Source organism: Micropterus dolomieu, linkage group LG14 (genome assembly GCF_021292245.1).
Source record: "Micropterus dolomieu isolate WLL.071019.BEF.003 ecotype Adirondacks linkage group LG14, ASM2129224v1, whole genome shotgun sequence".
Classification (NCBI taxonomy): domain Eukaryota; kingdom Metazoa; phylum Chordata; class Actinopteri; order Centrarchiformes; family Centrarchidae; genus Micropterus; species Micropterus dolomieu.
The window spans coordinates 25231069-25247380 of record NC_060163.1 but is presented as its reverse complement, the minus strand read 5'-3'; the positions used below and the strand labels follow the sequence as shown (position 1 = coordinate 25247380).

The following is a 16312-nucleotide window of genomic DNA, read 5'->3' as shown; positions in this document are numbered from 1 at the left end:
GAGCTGGGAACCATGTCCACATTTCGGTACAGTGATAAAATACAGTCTTTACAGATCTTTACTAATATGTAGTAAACCTTGAGTTATGACAATTTAAATTTTTCTCCTCTCCTTCCTGTAGACTCCATTCCCTGTCTTTCCCACATCTGTCGGCTGCAGGTTAGGTTAGTGCTGGGACCAGATCTACTGATGAGGACCAACGCTGTCCAGCAGCTCCCTGTGCCCTCTGTACTTCATGGCTTCCTCCAATTCAGAGACATCCTGAAAGCTTCCTACACGCACTCCCCGCCATCACCACTTTTAAATCGAATACAGGGATACCGCAGTACACACCAACACAGGCATGTTCTATAATGATGCTTTAAGGTTGTTAAAATAATCTTATTTCACAGTTTGACGTATGTGTTCTGTGTCTGCTTGTTACAGCACCTCATGAAAACAATATGTTAACAAATGGAGATATTTTGTGCATCATTTTTCACACATTTCCTTATAGTTCTTCACATTTGTCTATTATTTTTCATAAATTATTTCACTCATTTGCATATTGTAGTTTGTATCACTTGTTTCTCTCGACCAGTAGCGTTTATTGTTTAATTTTAGTTTTGTTATTATTTATTATTCAAGTTAATAAATCCTTAAAACAAGGTGTGTTTGTTCAGTTTATTTATTGATATGCTCTGTTTGTGACATGATAATAAAACTGTAATTTGGTCACATTCTGATTGGTGCAAACCGCTGTCATTCAAACCGTAGGCCACATCTGATTGGTAGGCGTCACGTTTTGTGGGCTCTCAGTATTTGACAGGAGGAAATAGAAGCGACGTAAAGAAATGAAAAAAAACAAGGCGCTCGTTCAGGGAGTTTACATGACATCTGTAATGTAAAGGCCGTTAAAACGCTACTCGAGGAACGATATGTCTTAATGTATTTCATACGTGAGTATGTTAAATGTTTGTTTTTCTCAGTGCATTTGATTGTTTTCCGAAGCACAGCGACGGTGTTGCTTGCTAGCTTGTTTGCTTGTGCGCATTCACTTTGTGTTGCTCGTTTTGCTCAGGAGACACAAACGTCTCTTTTCTGGCTGTTTTTCTTTTTTTTTTTGCCCTCTCGTACTTGGCTAGCAACGGTTTCTTATTTCCAGTCAGCATCGAAACAAAAAGGTGAATGTAATGCTTCTCGAATTCAAACGAACAATTTGATAGCATACTATAAAAAAAATGCCAGCCATGCCAACAACAGCAGGTTGGCGTGTCCGCCAGGTGTTCATGATATCTAATGCTAGCTAACGTTACATGCTGATTTGTCAGGTAACTGTTACTAATACTAACTTTAACTTGCTGTACACGCAGCTAAAAGCCACTTACGAACATGGGGTTAGTGCATTTGTCGACACGGCTACCGAGTTCCAGCCTGTGAAGACCGCAGTGAAGTTAGTTTTAAGTTGGATACTCGGCTCAGTAACGTTATCCAGCGGCTCTTCTTACTCAGGCTCACCCGGTGTTTGGCAGTGAGAGGGCGGCTAGCTCACACCCGAGCACTCGCTCTTAACCACGGGGGGTTTTACTTCAGAGGGCCCATCAATAAATTACTGTTGCAGTTACACAAAACCAGTGTTATGTTTAAAACTTTAGTGCTGACTTGCCCATATTTGTGGAAATGATTTAAAACGTTTAATGAATTGTTCTTATGTAGCACACCTATTTTCATTGCTTATGTGTGATTAATTACCTTTACATCATCATTTAAATATAATATATTCGCAACTTTGCTCGTTTTTTGTGCTTCTTCTGTTTTAAATGAATAAATTTATGGGAAAAATCTGCATTTATTATCAAAGGCTTCATCCAGAGTCTCCAAACCGATGCTGACACTGGATAAATTATTGGATTTTAATGGTTCTGTTTTCTATGAAAGCTAGAGAAGCATTTTGGGGGGAGGGGGGGACATGACCCTAGCTTTAATATTTCTATGTAAAGATCAGCATTATTCCATGTCTTGTGACGCAGGGAATCCAAACCAATGGCGAATTGTATTATTACACTGGATAAATAAGGATTTTAGTGCTCCTTATGTTTTATATTAACATTTTTATGGAAAACAAATCTTTAAACTGCACCTGTGAAGTAGAAATGCATTTGTACTAGAAGTGTGTTCTATTGCTCTTGGGTACTAATACAATTTGGTATTTGTTTGTTACCACTGGGTCACATGACATGGAAGCTATGGAGGGGGGAAAAAAGCAGATTTTTCCATAAAAATATTAACATAAAATAGAAGATGCACTAAATTCCAATAAAAAGAGGTGTGTCTCATTTGTCCAGTCTAGTCCTGCACTGGTTAGGAGTCCCTGGGTCTGATGAGAAGCCATTGAAAATAAATGCTGATTCTGAATGTAAAATAGAAGAAGCACTAAAATCTTCTAAAAACTGCAATTATGTTCTATCAAGTACTTCTGTAAATAATATAGCAGTTGGAGGAGAGCTAAAGGTCACTCTTTGTGCCAACGCTGGTTCCCAGAGTGAACGTCTGTCGAATATCCAACTTAAAACTAACTTCACCGCAGTAAAGCACAGCATCACCCCAGCATGACCTGCTCTGAAGCAGTGGGTGATTCACTGAGAAGATGGGAATAGCTGTCGTTTGCTGCTTCTCTAAGAGTAGTTTTAAAGATGATATTTAACTCAGATCTTTGTTAGGCATTCATACATGAAGGAACATACTTAAAAACATGCAGCTGCTGTTGATTGCAGCAAGGGAAAAGGCAGACTGTACATCAGTGCTTCAAGAAAATGTGTTGGACATTTGTTTAACATTTCATTACAAAAATCATGGACTAATTTATCCCTTCATCCATACTGTAGAAAATATTTTAATTTGAAGCTTATTTTCTTAATAAATTGATTGTCTATAAACTGTTAAGACATTTTGAATAATTTTTCAGTCTGAATTCCCCTAATATTTAAATTGCTCAGAAAATGTTAGTGAAACAAAGTTTTTTCAAGCACTGAATCACTATTAAGCAATTGACAAGAACATCACATATTTAAATCCAACACGCCACCTCTGGCCACATGATTTTTGGTATGCTGATGAAGTATTAAAACATCTTGCTGCAATACTTCTTCGAAAGTACTGTGTCCATTAGTGTGCTTCGACTGTAACATCACTACTAAATGTATTCAACCAACAGTCCAGAGTCCAAAAATATTTACATTACTACCGGGCACGACAAAAACAAAATCTTGAAGATTTAAAAAACAATCGATGCAGATTAATTATCTGTAGCTCAAACAATCGACTCATCATTTAAGCTCTAATTTAGATGCTGATTAAAATCCAGGGTGGAAGTTTTTCATTTCCTCTGCCTTTTTCTTCCTTGCAGCTGAGGCCAGCATTACGACTTCTCGTCCACACGTATTCCAGATGAGGAATGCTGGAAGTATGAAGCCTGTGCACAGAAGAGATGCTGGAGTCTGGAACCAAACAAGAAGTCTTCTCTACAAGAATCTGCTCATCAAGTGGAGGACCAAGCAACAGAGTCTTCAGGTGCTTTGTTTTCAGCAGGCTGATATGAAGCTGGTTCTGCAGAGTTCAGTGTCATCCAGCTTATGTCTGTCTTACTGTTGCTGTGTTTGATATTTGATTTTTCATGCAGCAAAGTCAATAATTTTCAATATGGAGTTATAACAAATATTGTGCAAAGAAAGTGTAGAAGGAACTAAGCTTATAATTTAATATTGTAAGCTTGTAAAAAAGATAATCTAATATATGTAATTAATACATTATAGATGCTGAGTTGAATACATTAATACATACTAATTTTTCATACTTTATGTTACTGGCTTACCTTTATATATCCACCGTGTTATTTCCACTTAGTCCTTTTTGTTACTTTCAATTCTGTAAGCTGTTTTACTTCCCTGCTTAAAGTGTTTTACCTCTGACAAGTGTTTGTTGAAAGGTTTGTTTTGCCGGTGATGTACCATACCATTATCTTGCATTCCACATGCCTTTTCTCAAGGCTAGCACAGTGACGTAGTCCATATTCTGAATGGATCTCTGAGAGAGCTCTCTCTGGGGTTATTACGGGGAAACCTCAGCTGCAGTTAATAAACCTTATAATGTGGTAAAAACAAACAAGCCATTTGCCCTTGGTAAAGTAGTCCTTTATTTAACTCCAAAATCATTATGTATGAATTAACAAAATGGCTAGTGCCTCCACACCCTTTCAATTTCTTCTTTGTTGAACCATGCATTTTTCATTTGGCTTTAAGTTGCACTGATGCATTTTTAATGTCTCTGTGTATTAACCTTTCAGCCGGGCGGCTTCCTGTAGCTTCCTTAATGGCCGATAGGAAAGTCCAGGGCTTTCCTAAGCTGCAGTGTGATTGCTACAACTTGTTTGCCAACTGTTTGTCACTGGCGTTATGGGCGTTATGAGAAACCAAATTAAGCTTTTTACGTAGTGTTCTGTTGGAACGTGAAAACAGAACCCAGCTTTGTTGGTTGCTAAATGCGATTTGAGTTCTCACCTCTGGGATTATCTGTGTCCAGGAACTGTGGAACCAAAAGCCCTAAAATATGTATTGCTCTAAATCTGTTTTAAAGCCAGACACGCTCTGAAATCAGCTCTTGACATTCCAGTGGCTCGTAATTTATTGTTTCAATTTACTTTGTTGCTCAAGGTCAAGCTGTGGCATGTTGTTTATGGATTGCAGGAGAGACAGAAGGCTCTTGGCGTTTGTCATGAGCTTATTTGAACAGCCTAAAGGCGATGTGCTCTTATTAACTTATAACTCACTCATGGTCACAAGCTTTGGGTAGTGACCAAATCCAATTGGGATCAGATTCTGGGAGAGACACAAACGATATTGAAGGTGTTACATATTCCATCTGGCTGGGTAATTCTTCAGGACCAGTCAGAGAGGCTACTCTGCTGACAGAAGTCAACCACATTTCCATTAATCTTCTATGTTTGTGGTTGGACTGACCTGGACTGAGAGTTTTCCTCCAAGGATGAGCTATGAGTAAACCATGTGTGGTTTTCTCATCGGCTGTTCTTTTACTTTCTTTGCAGGAATTGATCCTACCTCTGCTTCTGTTGGGGCTCCTGATACTCATCAGCACCCTGAATCCTCACGTTTATTATGGAGGCATCAGGACTATGGAGCTGGAGCTTGACGACATCTTTTTCAAGGGCCTGGGCTACACGCCAATCACTAACGTCACCAATCACATCATGGAAGAGGTGGCCCAGGAAATGCGTAAGTACCTGAGAACCCTTTCACCCTTTAAATTCACTGCTACACTATAAGATGCTGTTCTCATCTGTATCAAATGAGAAAGTGACTGAGGAAGGAAAACTTTAGGGTTATGGGCCAAAGTTTTGCTTTATATTTACACTTTTTCCTCCTCCTTATGTTTTCAGACATGCAAGATCGTCTGGAGATGTTCGCCAGTGAGGAGGACCTGGAGAACGCCAGCCTGTATGAGCCTTCCAGCTATGTTGGTGTTGTGTTCTTGGACAGCTCTGCCACATCTTACAGACTGCGCTTCCCGTACAGCCAGCTGCCCCTACCCAGCGATTACACAGAATCTATTGGTAAAGTGTTAACAGGACTGTTTTTAACTTTATTGTATTTAGTTTTGTCTCCTTTTATGTATGCATATAAAACTTCCTGCGTAGATTTCCACCAGTTTACAGACTATATTCCCCACAATGACGAAACACAACTTAATTTTTAGAACATTTTACAGATGTATTATAATTGACATACAGGCTTGCTTACTACATACAGCCTACATTGAGACCGTTGGTATAAATACTAGTCTGAAACTTATTAGCTGTCACTAAGAACACAGTAAAGAAATTACACACAAAGCAATAGGGTTTTGCCCGGGTGTTCCCTGCTCTGTGGCTGGCACGCCTCGGACCAATGGAAAAACCCTATCAGTGCTGAATTTACTTAATGAGTCACTGTTCATTTTGCTTCATTATTGTAAAAAGGAAAATGTTTGGAACCATCAAGACTGGAGCTGGCTATCTTTCAGGATCTTCTTTTAGGGCGCTTTCACACCTGTAGTTCGGTTTATTTGGTCCGGACCAAGTGGGGAAAAAATGATGTAGCATTTTAGTTCTGGTCCGGTTCATGTTCACACTGCAGTTTTACAAACCAAGAGAAGCAACCATGGCAATACACAGACTTACAGGTAACTTGTTGATTCGACAGCTTTGGCGATTGTCACCCTGCATCATCAGGACCCACGTGGGGAAATCAAATCTTTTTATGCAGCACTTTAATGCTTCTGATATGTCAGACCACAGATTGACTGCGTAGCCTATTATGATAATAATAGTAAGGCAATATAATAGTATAATCTACTGTGGGATCGCTGTCACAAATGTTTTATGGACAAACCTTTTTAAACAGATTTTAACGTATTAATCAGGGAAAATACCTGCGCTGACAACAAATGATTTTCATAAACATAGCATGGTTTATATAGATTAATTATAAGATCGCTGATCACATTTTGCGGTCTGCAGATGGATTTATAAGTGGTTTAGCTTTGGAAATAATGCACATCTCTGTTACCATAAAATCCTGTGGTTGGCTCGTTTGCTTTCACCGCACCAGAGGTTGTTTGAAAGCGTACTGAGACCACATCTTCAAGGAGCTCTCGGTCCACTTTTGGTGCGAACCACAGTGCGATTGCTGCATTCACACCTGCCCAAGCGACCCGCACCAAGGGGGAAAACCAACTCTAGTGCGATTCAACAAACTAAAACTGCAGCTTCAGAGTTCTCTTTAGAGGAGGGTGAACCATCTCAGAATGAAGCCATCTCTGTAGCAGTCCATCAATCTGGCGTTTGATAGAAGGGGTAGCTATTGCTCCTCACTAAAAAACAGCTCCACAACTCATGCTGTCTCAGATATTTAACTTTCAGCAAAAGGAGCGGAAGCACCCAACCATGACAATGCTGGATAGGCTCCAAGACAAGTCTGGGAAGGTTGTTAAGTAGCTAATCCAAAATCCTGATTTAATACTCTTTGTTGTTAAGCTGTGGAAAATCCTGGTTGTTGCTTTTCACTGATACTGATCCTTCCTGACAGGATATAAGGCAAAATGTCCAAATCAGGGGTCATTGGGTTGGGGGGGTAAGCTTTGTGTATTGAATCATATGCCGGTGTGAGATGTGATGAACACAACAGAATATATAAAAACAATTATGCTACTTAATTTTAGAGGGAATGTAAAGAGTCAAATAAATGCAAGCCAGAGCTGAAATGTAAAGTGTCATTGTGCTTGTTCTCCTCTAGCCAACTGTTTCACCACCTCGGTGAACTGCAGAGCAGCTAATTACTGGTACTCTGGCTTCGTCCGCCTCCAGTCTCTGATCGATGCAGCCATCATCCAGGTGAGACAGCAAAGAACATTTTCATTCCAGAGTTCCCCTACTGTGGGTGGCACAGGTGTTAGCACTATCGCCTCACAGCAAGAAGGTCGTGGGTTCAAACCCCTGTCAAACCCCAGCCTTTCTGTGTTGTGTTTACATGTTCTCTCCGGGTGCTCCGGCTTCTACCCAGACATGCAGGCTAGGTTAATTGGTGAGGCTAGGTTAATTGGTGACTTAACTGTGAATGTGAGTGTGACTGGTTGTCTGTCTATGTGTGGCCCTGTGATGGACTGTCCAGAGTGTACCCCGCCTTTCGCCCGATGTCAGCGCAACCCTGTACCGGTACCCGGTTGGCGATATTTATATTAGTGGTCTGACAAAAAATTGATTGATACCAATTTTTATAATAAATTAAAACAGCTTCTTAGTTTCTTAAACCTGATGATTATAATTGTATCTCAGATATCATTGGCTTTTGGACTTTTCAGACAAAACAATAAAAATGTTACTTCGGACCCCCAGAAATTGTGATGGGCATTTTTAAAAAAAAATCTTTAGATTAAATGATTATCAGTCAATGTAAGTTGATAAATGAATCTGTAATGAAGATCATCATTACTCAGAGTCCTATTGTGATACACACATGTGCTCATGGTCCATCTGTTGTGCACAGATGCAGACAAAGCGTTCTGTGTGGAGTGAGATGGACCTGAAGGTAGTAATGATGGGTCAGCCAGGCTCTGTGGAGGTGCAGAAATTCCCCCACGCCCTCATCTCCATCTACCTGGTCCTGGCCTTCACACCCTTCGTAACCTTCCTCATCGTCAATGTGGCAGCTGAGAAGGAACATCGCCTCAAAGACACCATGACCATGATGGGGCTCTACGACACTGCTTTCTGGTGAGGGAGAAGACGACACTTTTTTGGATAAAAAATAATATGTAATCTGCTTTCTGTGTGAATGGGATGTCTGGGTATATGCTTGTGTTTTTGTGTTGTGCAACAGGTTGTCATGGGGCCTCCTGTATGCTGCTCTGGTAACCACCATGTCTTTCCTGATGTCCATCATCGCAACGTACACGGCTCTGTTTCCTAACAGCGACTTCTTGGTTATCTTCTTCCTCATCTTCCTCTATGGAATATCATCGGTGAGTAGAGCTGTGACAGAGGGAAGTAAACCTAAGCAGATGTGTTGCTTTGTTTTAAAGGGTCACTTCACCCAAATTACATCAGTATTAGTGTAGGTAGATTTGGTTTTAGTCGCCTAGGTTTAAGATTTATATTTCTTTTGAGATTTCTGTCTCCACCCCAACACAATGGAGGTGAATAGTGTGTTGTGGTGCTCACAGCAGTGAAAATGTCAGCACCGACGTGTCTTTCCAGAAACAATCTACCTTGTTCTTGATGATCCACAGACTTCAGTTATCATTGAAACTTCTTTCTACTGAAGAAATAGTCCCTGACTGTTGACAGTGTGTTTTTAAGGAAATTTAAAATTTAGGAAAAGCTAGGAGACCTTATTGTGTTTTTGTGTTTGCTCTGTACAACATCATTTGCAGATTTCCCCATCGCAGCTTCCCCACAACGCTTTAGATTGTCTAGTCAGCAACTGCAAGCCTCGTAAATCTTTCTATTTCGATCATTAATCCTATCTGCTGATTGTGTGGTCCTTGCTGGTGAAACACTACTTGACACACAAATTGCAACTGGAATGACTGGAATAATGTTGTGTGGCTCAGACCAAGCCGCTTGTTTGTTTCCCGTTAGCAGAGCCAGGGCTAAGTACAAACACCAAATTGTTTTTCTGTGCGCACACAGAATATACCCCAAATTTAATATCCAGGCGACATGGGGATACATTAGGTTTAAGTGGTTGCCATGAAAACTGCAAATTACCAGTCACAAAATAAAAGAGCAGCATTACAAGCATGACATTTTCCTAAATTGTTGCTAATCTTGGAATTTGATTTTTTCGTAGCCTGGAAGAAAGTAATATATCCGGTTATATAGTTTTAAATACGGTATCTTTTAATTGAGGCAGGAGGTTTTAATTACGTCTCTCTCTGCCTTCTTTCACTCTTCTCTTCTCTTCTCTCTCTCGTTTCACAGATCTTTTTCTCCTTCATGCTGACTCCCCTATTTAAGAAGCCAAAGTTTGCCAGCACAGTGGGCTCCATGCTGACGGTGGTGTTTGGCTGCCTGTCGCTGTTCACCGTGCTGATGAAGGACTTCCCACAGCCGCTGGTCTGGCTTCTCTGCCTGCTCTCCCCCAGCGCCTTCTCAATCGGGATTGCACAGGTGACAAACACACACACACACTTACCCACATCCCCACACCATGCTCTGCTGGTCATCTTGGAGTTCACGCCATGTAATGAAATACCTAATTGGCCAAGAAAATTCTCCATGAATATTGTTATTTCTGGCTTGTTGGTATCAGGAATTTCCTTTCACCATCCAACATCCTGTTAACTTTACTTTTTCTGCCATTGTCGTCTTTTGACCTTTTTAAATTTTGTTTTGAATTTGAAGAGTACTAGATTAGGTTGGTCATCCTCAGAGACAAAGCATACTATCTTTCGACCACAGGTGCTTCTGATTTTGGTATTGCATATGTCTGTTTACTTAAACGTAAAGAATAACGCAGTAGGAGGACGCAGTGACACACAGTGTGGAGGCTAATAACTGTGACTGTAGGGAATTGATCTGTACGTGTGTGTGAGTGTATGTGTCTGTGTACATATGTTAGGTGGTTTACCTGGAGGCACAGGGAGATGGTGCCGTGTTTTCCTCCCTGACCAATGGCCCTCATCCTCTTTACGTGCCCCTGCTCATGCTGGTTTTGGACTGCATCCTCTACCTTCTGTTGGCTGTCTACCTGGACCAGGTACTGCCTGGTAAGTACACACACAAACACAGAGTATACCTCAACATCATTTACAACTAATTAATTCTACAGTATTAGTATTATTTAATACTGTTAGTTGGTATCAGTTTTCCAGCAACATCCCATGAGATCATTGTTTGAGTATATCATGTGTAATACCATTACATAATTACATTTTGTCTGTAATTCAGGTGAGTTTGGAATGAAGAGGTCCTTGGTGTACTTCCTACAGCCTTCTTATTGGTCCAAACGCAGAAAGCGTTACGTTGAAGTGAGCTCAGTATATGACACAGAGGCGAACGGCGCTCCAGGTGGGGACGAGTCTGTCGAGCCTGTTTCACCTGAGTTCAGAGGGAAAGAGGCCATCCGGTAAAAGTCCGAACTTGCATACGTATGTCAGTGGAATGCAGATTTCTGTTTTGTGTTGAGTGTTAACAGTCTGTTGCAATAAGAGCTGCTTGGAAGTGCTGCTTGTTACTTTGCATGGAGAGGTTAATACAGTTTGATAAAAACTTTAAGTGTAAATAAAGATTTGAATGCAGTTTTAGAATAACCTACATAACATCTATATCTAAATACCTATTCAGAGGATGAGCCTCTTGAAGCATGAGGAGAGAAATGAAGGCTTTTTGCTCTGTTCTTGGTTCAGTGCCAAACACCACTCACTCCTTCATTCGTCCTGCCTGAGGAGAACCTCTGGGACCAGCCAGCAACCTGAGAGCTGGCCTTCACTCTGACACTGCTTCTGTGTTTACACTTCTCTCTTTTCTGTTTTAATTTTTCTTTATTGCTCGTTTGCTTCTTCTCTGGCAGCATCAATAACATCCACAAAGTGTACAAAGAGAAGGACAACGTGGTGGAGGCTCTGAGAGGTGAGTCCTCAACAGAGATGGGGACTCGAGTTTGAGACTCTGACTTGAGTCCGACTTAGGCCTCACGCTGGTGTTGTAGTCAAGACCGCCCAAACCGAGACCAAGTCTAGACCAAGACCAGAGTTTATCGAGACCGAGACAAGACCAAGACTTTTAGGGGCTGAGAGCAGTCGAGACCAAGACCGAGGGAAGGTGAGACCGAGTCAAGACCAAGACCAGTTCCCTGCATTGCATGTCACGCAATAAAATGTGGAACGAGATCGTAGGTGCTTCTCAGATTGATCTGAAAGATCCACATTCCCGTTAAAACATCCACATACAAACACTAAGAGCTGAAATCAACGTCAGCATCGCAGGGAGGGGTGACAGTCGTTATTCAGGGTTACTGGTTCTATTTGAAGTAGTATGTTTTACTTCCAATCAAAGTTAGGATGTTAACAAATCAGACAACGCGAAAGCAATTTATTGATATTCCCAAAGTCATGGTCTTGACTGGTCTTGAAATAAAATCCCGAGTCCTCGGTTTGAGCGTCTGCGGTTGGTGTTGACTTACAGTAGTTAATAAGCCATTAATTGCATTGCACATGGTTGTGCTCTGTAAGTGAAAAACAGGTGACCGTTACAGAATCCCTTATTGCTCTGCAGTTTTATAAGCAGCCTGGATTGAACGCAGCAGGTGATACAACATTCATTATAACCACGAGTGACTTGAGACTTGGACTCTTGCTCAGAGACTTGAGACTTGACTTGGACTCTTGCTCAGAGACTTGTGAGCATCTCCTCTACACTTTGACTTGATTGGTGCTTTTAAGGTCAAATAGCAGAAGTTGTGATGTGCTCAAGTTCGCACAGTATATCTCAGTTTGACTTCACAAAGTTACTGTGGAATATCTTCTGCTCAATTTAGAAAGAAAAATGTAATTTCATCACCGGTGAGATGGTGGTTAGGCTGAGGGAATAGACTGTTTTCCCTTTAACCACTTAGTAATGAAAAATCAATCTTTACATGCAAGTTTTCATTTTCACCTAATTTATCTTTTATTTGCCTTTTACTGCCCTTCTGCGTCTGTTCTTATGTTAATGTGCATTATCTCATCGATCATCATGATGCCGTCTCCTTCTTTACATCCCCTCCCCAGGTTTGACATTTGACATCTTCGAGGGCCAGATCACGGCTCTGCTGGGACACAGCGGGGCTGGAAAGTCCACTCTCATGAACATCTTGTGCGGCATCTGCCCTCCCACTAACGGCTCGGCCACTATCTACGGCTCCCCCGTGGCGGAGATTGCGGATGGGTCAGAAATGAAACAGCTGGTGGGAATTTGTCCCCAGTTCAACATCATCTTTGATGTGCTCACTGTGGAGGAGCACCTGCGGATATTTGCTGCCATCAAAGGGATCCCACCTGCAGACATCGATGCTGAGGTAAGGTGATGATCTGAACACAAGGACTGTGGCTCCTTCAGGCTGCATGTCGAAGTGTCCTTGGGCAAGATACTGAACCCTGAATTGCCCCTGGCGGCTGCTCCACCAGTGCATGAATGTGCGTGAATATTAGTTTCTGTTTGAGCACTTAATGTGTAAATGTGAGTGAATGGTGGATGTAGTGTAAAAGCACACTGAGTGGTTGAAACGACTAGAAAGGCGCTATATAAATACGAAGCATTTACATTAATTTAAGAGCCTCGATCTTATGGTTGGTAAGATAAATCAGGTGGAAGTTAGTATGAATTGTTTTGTTGCTTTTATGTGATGAAAGAAAAAATCTATACAAGTTTTGTGCCCAAGATTCTGACAAAGCAGAAAATAAGGGAAAATAAGAATAAATATGATCAGCTGATCAGATCGTTCCTGCTGGCCTCAAAGTCCTGTAGGCAAGCAGGAAAGATTGCAGCTGATCCCTCCCTACAGTATTTATAAAAATACAATATCCTCTCCCGCTGGAATACGTCTGCACAACACAAACCCGGAGTAATGCACATGTAAATATGTGCCACATTGTTCATTCTCTGCACATAGTTGTATTATTTTTTTATTACTTGCATCTGTTTATTCCATATTTATATGTTTCTACATTTATTTGTGTCAATGTATGTTATGTATGTTTGTCTACGTGTAGCACCTAATCAGAAGAAGAAAATTCCTCATACGTGTAAAATACTCTATAATACTCTAAAATACTAGTAATGTTAGATATATCAAAGCCCAAACATCAACTGACAACGCTTAACTGATAACGCTTTGTTGGATGGTGAAGGGAAATAATCAAAACGTCTTTTTTTTCTCTGTATTCTAATATTGCAGCACAACTTTACACTGTTTCATTTTATGAGAAACATTTAGTTTTAAGGCACATTTCGTTAGTTAATATTTGAGACACAAGTCATCTTGAGTTATCAATCTGACTTTTTGGATGGCTTATTCAGAGATGAGTGTGAATGAAGAGTTGAACGGTTTATTCAGGAAAGTTTCAGGTGTTGATCCTTGGTGCGGTTTTGCTTCTCTAACAGGTTACCAAAGTGCTGAAGGATCTGGACATGGAGAAGATCATGACTGCCCAGGCCAAGAATCTGAGTGGAGGCCAAAAGAGGAAACTCTCTGTGGGCATCGCCATTCTCGGAGATCCCAAGGTACCTGGAGCTTTTATCATTAATCATTAATCGTTTAGTTTTATATCTTTTTGTGTGTATCCTGGTCTCACACTGGAAAGTATATGGAGTTATCAGTAACTCTGCTACCAGTCTTAGCAGGATAACACGAGTCTGGGCCCATTCTGAGCACTTCGCATCATGTTTTTTCCCTCTCAGATCCTGCTTTTGGACGAGCCCACAGCTGGCATGGACCCCTGCTCCAGACACCAAGTCTGGTCCCTGCTGAAGAGCCGCAGAGCCGGCAGAGTCACTGTCCTCAGCACGCACTACATGGACGAGGCTGACGTTCTCGCTGGTATGAACTCTCTGTTACATAACATGCACTGACCCGCAGGTACAAAAACCATTAAGCAGATGTCTTTCCAACTTGAATACGAATTATCTTTTACTCTTGTCATTTTTATCCAGCTTTTAAAAAGTCTAAATTTCTTATTTTAATTAAAGAATTTTGTATCTTGCATTTATACCATTATGCACACAGTGTTATGTGTAATGAACGAGTATTTGAGAATGAATACTTCAAGGTGGTAATTTTTACGCATTTTCTCCAGTTGTGTTTTTATAAAAGAGCTGTCTTTCTATTTGTACATTTGGCAGGATTCATGTCAGCATCAGAGAAAAATTTAAGTTGAACACAGATAGTTGTGCTTTGAAGATGTGTCATGAAATTGTTTTTAAGCCAACTGCAGAATGTGTGCTTGATCTGTTGTTTAATTTTATTCCAGATCGCAAAGCTGTGATCTCTCAAGGACAGCTGAAATGTGTTGGCTCTTCCCTTTATCTCAAGATCAAGTGTGGTGTTGGTTATCATCTCAGGCAAGTACATTTTATTTCCCTGATGTAGTTAATTGTTTCAATTTTATAAAGTATACATATAGTATTTAATACATTTTTAATGTTTAGTTTTGCTACAATTCATTGAATGTTTAAAATGCCTATAAAAACCTTTGTCTTATGTCCTCAATTAGGTCTTTTTATTTAACTAGTTTTCTTCCTTCCTTGCAGAATGTCTGTTAATGAGGGATGTGAAGCTGAAAAGATCACGTCATTGGTCGAGCAGCATGTTCCCAAGGCAAAGTTGTCTCGACAACACGAGGCAGAGTTGACATTCACTCTGCCTTTTGAGAGCATGGACACGTTCCCAGGTCAGATCACTTATCATCTAGATAAGTAATATAGATAGTCACACATACAGCTCCTTGATCTGAGTCCAATTATAAAACTAATTTTTATGTTTAAGTCAACATTGGTGCTAGTTGTTTAAATCCTACGTTCACAGCCAGTTTAGAAGTTTGCAGGTGTTCAAGTCTGAAAGTCCATGTATGTAGTTTCTTCTTACTGCCCACACTGTCCTTCAGTAGAAAACTCCACCCAGACAAATGCTAAACAATACTGCAACTCATTTGCGGCTCAGCTTTGACTCTAAGAGGAGGGGACCAGCAGCAAGTACTGATTAATTTGTCTTTCATAGGCTTGTTCTCTGAGTTCGACAGTCAACCCAGACTGGGAATTATCAACTATGGGGTTTCTATGACAACACTGGAGGATGTTTTTCTTCGTTTGGAGGCAGAGGCTGAAGTGGACCAAGCTGGTGAGTGTGGAACCAGAGTAGCGAGCAGTACTGTTGCATACAAGACGACTCCCTAATTCATTAAAATGACTTATTTTGCCCAAACGAGTATTTCTCTGTATTTTTTTCGTATCTTCAGACTACAGTGTGTTTAATCGGGAACAGGCGGAGGATGAGGGTGATAACGCCTCTGTGGACGATATAGACCAGCGGCTGCTGACGTTCTCAGACAGCAAGTCAGATGTTGTGTCGGGTCAGGCTCTGTGGCGGCAGCAGTTCAGCACCGTGGCCTGGCTGCACATGCTCAACATGCACAGGGAGAGGAAGGCCTTCATTTACACGTGAGTTTGCAGAGACAACAATTTGAAAAGAAGATGCAGCTTCAGGTCAGTTATTTGGTACTAAGACACGTGACAGTGGATAGAAAATTGTTTCTACAAATGTTGTTTATTCATCAGCATGTTGAATTTCATTGTAACTTTTATCACAATCGTACTGAATGACAAAGAGCAAATTGTATAATGGGGCTGCAACTAATGATCATTTTTGTAGTTGACTAATCTGTAAATTATTTATTTGATTATTAATTAAATATCTTTCAAGTGAGTTACTGGTCTTCAACACACAATAAGCTCACAATCTGATTTATTGCCAAGTAGATTTTAACTTTAAAACTCTGAACTTTTTAACAAAGATTTTTGCTTTGGAACTATATAAAATAAAAGTATATTAAAGTACTATAACCACAACTGTACACTAAAAATGTAATGTCAGTTTAGAATAATAAAGCAACAGCCTCCTTTGATAATACTTCTGTAGTTTATTTTTCCAAAGTGTTTATAAGTTTTATAAGTGGAGAATGTTCTGTAGGCTACATCACGAGCCAGATGTTTCTTGATTTACTTTAAAATGTTAAACCACAATTACTC

The 16312-nt window shown here is 40.5% G+C and overlaps 1 protein-coding gene across 3 annotated transcripts in view; it reads left to right on the top strand.

Annotated features, from left to right (window-relative positions):
• The window catches only part of abca5 (ATP-binding cassette, sub-family A (ABC1), member 5), a 30820-nt gene that overhangs the window by 323 nt on the left and 14185 nt on the right, over positions 1–16312 (top strand). Inside the window, exons 1-18 of one of the 3 annotated variants that reach the window (XM_046068197.1) lie at positions 809–938; positions 3386–3549; positions 5081–5267; positions 5432–5605; positions 7326–7423; positions 8076–8302; positions 8409–8550; positions 9512–9700; positions 10152–10299; positions 10481–10658; positions 11103–11161; positions 12301–12587; positions 13673–13792; positions 13970–14108; positions 14539–14629; positions 14819–14958; positions 15285–15404; positions 15523–15724. In XM_046068197.1, coding sequence (XP_045924153.1) covers positions 926–938; positions 3386–3549; positions 5081–5267; positions 5432–5605; positions 7326–7423; positions 8076–8302; positions 8409–8550; positions 9512–9700; positions 10152–10299; positions 10481–10658; positions 11103–11161; positions 12301–12587; positions 13673–13792; positions 13970–14108; positions 14539–14629; positions 14819–14958; positions 15285–15404; positions 15523–15724 — 2678 coding nt within the window. In that variant the 5' untranslated portion in view covers positions 809–925. Of the gene's footprint in view, positions 1–808; positions 939–1145; positions 1164–3385; positions 3550–5080; positions 5268–5431; positions 5606–7325; positions 7424–8075; positions 8303–8408; positions 8551–9511; positions 9701–10151; positions 10300–10480; positions 10659–11102; positions 11162–12300; positions 12588–13672; positions 13793–13969; positions 14109–14538; positions 14630–14818; positions 14959–15284; positions 15405–15522; positions 15725–16312 lie in introns of those variants that run through there. The other 2 variants (XM_046068199.1, XM_046068198.1) reach the window with 2 other exon arrangements.